This window comes from Phyllosticta capitalensis (genome assembly GCF_038381095.1).
Source record: "Phyllosticta capitalensis strain CBS 128856 chromosome Unknown BKA78scaffold_14, whole genome shotgun sequence".
Taxonomy (NCBI): domain Eukaryota; kingdom Fungi; phylum Ascomycota; class Dothideomycetes; order Botryosphaeriales; family Phyllostictaceae; genus Phyllosticta; species Phyllosticta capitalensis.
In genome coordinates, this window is record NW_027117452.1 from 618,066 (window position 1) to 624,065 (window position 6,000).

A 6,000-nucleotide genomic window follows, 5' to 3' on the forward strand; every position below is an offset into this window, starting at 1 on the left:
TGCTTCTCCGGTCGCTGCAATGCCCGGCGTCATCCTGCGACACTTGACAAGTCGGCAGAGTCCTCTGTCATGACCGAAGAAGTGTGGAGCTTCCAGTCGCCCCAAGATGATCTTTGGACGAATCACGAATTCAACGACGTCGTGGCATCTTCCACCGGCACTGTTGTCACTCCATCTCGAGCCATAAATAGATGCCGACCATCTCCCCAAAATACAGGCGAGGACGACCGAAGCCACAACCGAGCGCCACCGACAGCAAGGATTGCACGGATGTCGCTCAACTCCAGTCTCAAAGATCACTTGCGGACTCAACTTTTGGCTCCCTGCTTTGCATTGGTTCGCTTGTCCATCGCCATGGGGCCCCAGAGAACGTCACTTCTGCTGCCGTTTTCCAGAATCGCTGCTTCAAGACATCCCCATGCAGCCCGACCATTTGGCCCCCACGAGCGCATCGTCAGCGTCGCCAGGAACAGAAAAGTGAATCGACTATCCCTGCCGTTTGGGGCCAAATTGATCCTTCGAACACGGGATACAGAAGGGATGGAGCGGTCCGTTCCAGGCGTTGAGGGCTTCAAAAGGCCGTCGATGCGCGACGCCAACAGCCATCAACCAACAACGACCACCAGTATACGGCAGATATGCGCTGGTCTTCAATCATTGCGCAGGCCGCGCTCCTCGCGAGTGTCGTGGAGGCTGCGCCGGCCGAAAGGCCTGCCGCCACCAAGACCCTGTCGAAAAGAGACTCGACGCGATACGTCTTTGCCCATTTCATGGTACGTCTGAAATTCGACAGTCGCGGCCAACGCTTACGAAACGAATAGATTGGCATCGTGACGGATCGCACAAGCTCTGCCGACTATGATGCCGATATGCAGAATGCCAAAGCCCTTGGTATCGACGCATTTGCTCTCAACTTTGTGCCTGACGGCGACGTCAATTACACTCAACAGCTCGTGTATGCCTACGACTCTGCCGCCAGCAATGACATGAAGGTCTTCCTTTCTTTCGACTTCAACACCGGCTACTGGTCGGTCGACGACCCCACTGCAGTTGGGGAGAGAATCGCGGCCTTCCGCAGCCACTCTGGCCAGCTCATGGTGGACGACCAGGTCTTTGTCTCGACGTTCGTCGGCGATACCCTCGACTCAAGCGCCGTGAACTCGACTGCCGGTGGTGGCATCTTCTTCGCGCCCAACTTCAACCCTGGCACCTCGCAGGATTTCAGCGTTCTTGACGGACTGTTTAGCTGGTGAGTCGCCACTCACGAATGCAACATCTTGCCTGCTAACCAGGAAAGGTACGCTTGGCCGACTGATGGTTCCAACAACCCGCCATCTTCTACGAGCACATACCTTCCTTCCTACGCCGACACTGATTACATCAACACGATTGGTGATGCGTCGAAATACGTAGCGCGTAAGTGACGAGCCCTCCGGCTACTCGCAAGGATTGCGAGGACTTGCAGGCTGACCTACGTTTATAGCGGTATCGCCTTGGTTCTTCACGCATTTTGACAGCAAGAACTGGGTAAGCCAAATGCGTGTTCCGTGGCTCGAACTTGTGCTTATACATGGTGACAGCTGTACCCGTCGGATACTCTTTGGTTCGACCGCTGGAACGAAATCCTCGCCCTCGGCTCTCGCTTTGTGGAAATCATCACTTGGAATGGTAAGCATTTGTCCACCCGTTGAAATGGCTATTGCTCACAATCTCCCAGACTACGGCGAGTCGCACTACATTGGCCCACTCTCCTCCAAGCACTACGATGACGGAAACTCCTTGTGGACAAACGACATGTCGCATGACGGTTGGAGGGACATGGCGGCTCCCTTCATCACTGCCTACAAAGCTGGGGCCTCGGCTGTCACTGTTGACCACATTTCTGCGACCGGCGGCGAGAAGGTCATCTACTGGTTCCGCCCGCAGCCTAAGGGCCTCGACTGCTCCTCAACCGACAACATCGGCACTGCCCCTAATGGCGCCGATTTGGTCGCTGACTCGGTCTTTGTGGTCACGCTACTCGAGAGCGAGGCGACTGTGACTGTGACGTCTGGCAGCAACGACCCAGTAACGTACACCGCGTCCGCTGGCGCAAGCATCACCTCAGTCGCCATGGCAGCGGGCACGCAGTCCTTCAAGGTCACGCGTGACAACGGCAGCACCGTCGTATTCAGCGGCGACGCCGCGAAGGAGGTCGTCAGTGAGTGCGTGTGCGGCATCTACAACTTCAACGCCTTTGTTGGCACGTTCCCCGCCGGGGCGTACGACGCGTTGGATACGGACGGGCTGAGCAGGTTCACCGAGGGACTGAAGGTGACGACATGCAGTCCGACGCCATCGCTGACTGCCGGCGCCGACGCAAAGAGGGCGGCGGCGGTCTTTGAGGCGGCTGTCACGGCCGTGATTTGAGAGTCGTTTATGTTTATTAATTTCATGCTGCTTCTGCTTTTTGTCGTTCGTGTTTCCACCCACCAACTATGCCCTTCCACTTGCTTGAACCATGGGTGTTGTCGTCGAAAGAAAAGTCGACGCGGAATGCTTCAACGGCGTCGCAACGCTGCAGGTACGTCTGTCGTCTGATCGGACTGCGTGAGTCCCCTGCCGAGTGTTGTTTCTTGAAACTCTGCTAATCGTCCCTTTCGGTCTTTGATGCTCAACGGCAATCCCATGTCGCCCGTCGTCTTCCTCAGCCGACTGCATCCGCCATTCCTGCGGCGCATCGGACCGCGTCGAGAAATCATCTCGAGGCCTTGGTTGCCGCGGCATACTCGACCGACCTCTACGAATGAGCCGACTTTTCACTTGATGGCCTCATATTTCCTCTGCAACTAGCTCGAGGCTTGCGGAGTCATCGACTTCGACCCTGCAAATCGCCGTCACGAGAATTTGACAAAACAAGACGACAGACTGCGTCGATTTGTGGGAGCTGCAAACGTTGTCGTTCACTTGTCGTCTGCTGTCTCCCTGTCGCCGTGTCTTGCCACCACGTCTCATTGTTGCTTCTCAAGCCTACCTATCCTTGCTTTACTTAGCCACGACCGTCCGCGCCTGGCCTCGTCTTCAGTGGCTCCTCTTCGCTTCGATTGGTTCGCGTCGAGCTCGTCCTTGCTTCTTCGACCTGGGTCTTCAACTTATTTCCATGCCGTTGGCTCGGGCACATAGCTTGTTCGACCTGCTGCCTCGCCATCTCCGCCGTTGTCGCGACTACCTCTACTGCCACTGTTATAGTCTCGACTCTGGATTGCAGCGGCGTCTTGACACCGCTCGCTGGTCGTGCGGTGCTTCTTGCGACACGCCGCGCTGCAGTACATCGGCTAACCGACTCACGACACGACCTTCAACCGTCGCCACGATCAAAATCGGCGGTCGGGACTCGATCATCATCGCGGCCTCTTGTCACTTCCACGCCACTCGCTGTACCTGCTGTTGGGCTACTTCTTCCTAGCCTGCTCTGCCGTCGCACCTCTTCTCTGTTTGATGATTCTTGTTGCCATCCCCGCTGCTCGCACCGTTGCGATCGCTCATCGCCAGGCGCCTGTCGCTATTGGGCCTGCCTAATGGTCACGCTGTCGCATCGCCCAACTGCGGCGTCCCTCTGTTGTAAGACTTCGTCGCCGCCTGTTTCGCGTGGCTGGGTCGCCGTACCGTACATTGTCATTGCCGCCGTGGTGTTCTTCGCCGTCGTCGCCACCACTGCCGCGTTTCGCCATCATGGGACGTGGCCCGTCGTCTTGGGCGTGCTGCCACGTCGCCGTTTCTCTGCCGACCGACCTCCCGCGTCTTCGCTTCTGCTGGTGCCGTCGCCGTCGCCGTTGCCGCTGCCGTCGCCGTCGCCGTCGCTCGTGAGTCTTTGGAAGGCCACGATGCGAACGCACTTTTTTCCGAATCTACGGATTCATACCGACTCGTACTCTGAAGGAGTACTGTCACCCTAGGAGCTAGTGAGGGATGGGTTTTTTGACATCTTCTGTGGCCTCTTGAAGGGAATCCAATTCTTGCTCCAGAAACTCATTGTTTCGCCGCAAATCGCGAATTTGACCCTTGGAAATTCAAGCGGCACAGCTCGTGCGGCAAGTTCACTATATGTTCCAGGTCAATGAGTTCGTCGAGGTACCCCATAATCTCGTCGACGCTGCCTGAGTGCAGCTCCAACCGGGTCTCGGTTGCGACTCTCCTCATGTCCACAATCGTCGTCCGCACATCGCGCCAGAACGCAACCTCCTCGGTGCCATGCTCGATGAATTCTGGATCAGACCACTTTTATTGCTGCGAGCAAAACCGATCCATGAGTCTGGCGACGAGTGGCTCCCATTGCTCGGCCAGCCGCGAGATCCCGAACCCGTCCAGGATCCAGCCGACCTTGGCCAGGTTCGCAACCCTCTGCCACCCGGGAGAATTCAGCTGCAGGCAAACCTGGAAGCTTGACACGGTGAATGGGAGCAGGCCCGAGTCGAAGACCCACCAGCCATCCACGATCGAGCGGCACAGCCTGAACACGACCATGGCGGACCCGGTTTCCATCACCAACGGGAGCGGGAACTGAGTGAAAAAGTCGCAGTGATCAGAGAGGTAATCGCTTCTCCGAACGCCGCTTCCGTCACCTCCGCCAGGTGGGACATGGCCTTGCTGACCACTTCGTCGTCAATCTCCAGATCTTGCAAGCTGAACAAGGCCATGAACTGGTGCAACAGCAAGTACTCCGAGTCGCCCTTACAGATCGCTTGGAGGAGGCTGCTGCCACGATTCCACGTCGCCCTCGACATTGGCTGCCCGCGGCACATGAACCGTGAGATCCGGACCAGTGAGGGTTCATGCTTAATCTAGACAGTGGTCGGGAAGCTCCCGGACAAGCAAGGGGTGTAGCCATGTGATCCGTCCTCCACAGGGCATTACAAGCGACGGATCCAACCCCACTGATACCGGCTCCAAGAAGGACCTTTTCACCTCCATCCGCGTCATCAAGCTCATCGTGACCGGATGCGTCTACGTTGCCCATCCGGACGCGCAGGAGCTGCTGCTGTCCATGGAGCCCAAGCTCACCGCGATCGAGTCGGACATGATCAAAGCCAACACGGGTATGCGCAGGCGGTTCCTCGCCCAACAGGCCACACAGCACGCGGATACAGACCTCTTTCTCCGCGACACACAGTGGCCCGAGACACTGCGCGGCCTGACGCTCGTTGACGTCGCTCTCATGGCCTGCCTCAACCACGACGACGACCCGGCATTCATGACCGCGCTGCGGTACCTGCGACGGGATGCTTTGAGCTGAGTTCTTCGATGCACCTCCTGAGTAGGTGCAGGCTATATCTATGGACCTAGGGCTATCTACCTACCACAAAAAATCAGGGGTTCCGCGGTTCCTTCCAGCCCTGGAAGGGTATCCTCTGATTTCCGCAATCAGATTGCCTCCAGAATACTCCCTTAACGACGGGCTATGGGCATGAAACTTGGCACGCTTATACTTTGGGCCAAGATAAACCTTAGCGTCACAAAAGGTTCCTACTAAGCGGCTCTAGTCCTTAATCCGAAGGTCACTGATTAATTTCAGACCTGGTACAGTAATGACAGCCTGTATTTGGACTATTTTTTAGGTTTTTTGATACGGGCTAGTTCCGTACACGCCAACCAAGCCCAAACGCCAAAAGGAACCAAGAAAAATGGACTAGAAAGATGCCGCCTTGCCCGGAAGGCACCCAGACTCCTCTATATCCTCGACCTTCATCTCGGGTGAATCCTGGTCAATAAGTGCCCAGGAATAGGACTCCGAGGGAGTCCCCTCAAGGATTTCCTGCAAGGACTCGACCTTAGCCTCTAAGAAGGCCTGGTAAGCCCGTAATTCCTTGACAAGCGCCTCTAGATAAGAAATCTCGATCTGGCTTTCTCCCAAAGCTGTGGCCTGATTCTATATCGTGGCCTCTCGGGTCTGTAGTGTATCTAAGTACGCAGGGTACGCCTCCAAAAGAGGCTCCCATTGGACCGCCCTGAGGCGCCGGATAG

The 6,000-nt window shown here is 56.6% G+C and overlaps 3 protein-coding genes across 3 annotated transcripts; all 3 read left to right on the forward strand.

Annotated features, from left to right (window-relative positions):
* Positions 1-638: 638 nt before the first annotated feature.
* Positions 639-2,409, forward strand: BKA78DRAFT_259894 (glycosyl hydrolase family 71-domain-containing protein; the record flags this gene model as incomplete). Its single annotated transcript, XM_066885409.1, has 6 exons — positions 639-773; positions 822-1,249; positions 1,298-1,416; positions 1,484-1,527; positions 1,581-1,668; positions 1,718-2,409. The coding sequence occupies 6 exons, from the start codon at positions 639-641 to the stop codon at positions 2,407-2,409; spliced, it is 1,506 nt and encodes a 501-aa protein (XP_066738371.1).
* An 11-nt stretch (positions 2,410-2,420) lies between these two features.
* On the forward strand, positions 2,421-2,949 carry BKA78DRAFT_67578 (uncharacterized protein). The gene is made up of 2 exons (XM_066893569.1): positions 2,421-2,589; positions 2,643-2,949. The coding sequence occupies exons 1-2, from the start codon at positions 2,501-2,503 to the stop codon at positions 2,830-2,832; spliced, it is 279 nt and encodes a 92-aa protein (XP_066738372.1). The 5' UTR covers positions 2,421-2,500; the 3' UTR covers positions 2,833-2,949.
* A 1,281-nt stretch (positions 2,950-4,230) lies between these two features.
* Positions 4,231-5,272, forward strand: BKA78DRAFT_300847 (uncharacterized protein; the record flags this gene model as incomplete). The annotated part of the gene is made up of 4 exons (XM_066887306.1): positions 4,231-4,368; positions 4,444-4,569; positions 4,611-4,786; positions 4,825-5,272. 4 exons carry the CDS (start codon positions 4,231-4,233, stop codon positions 5,270-5,272), a joined length of 888 nt encoding a protein of 295 aa, XP_066738373.1.
* Between the last annotated feature and the right edge of the window lie 728 nt (positions 5,273-6,000).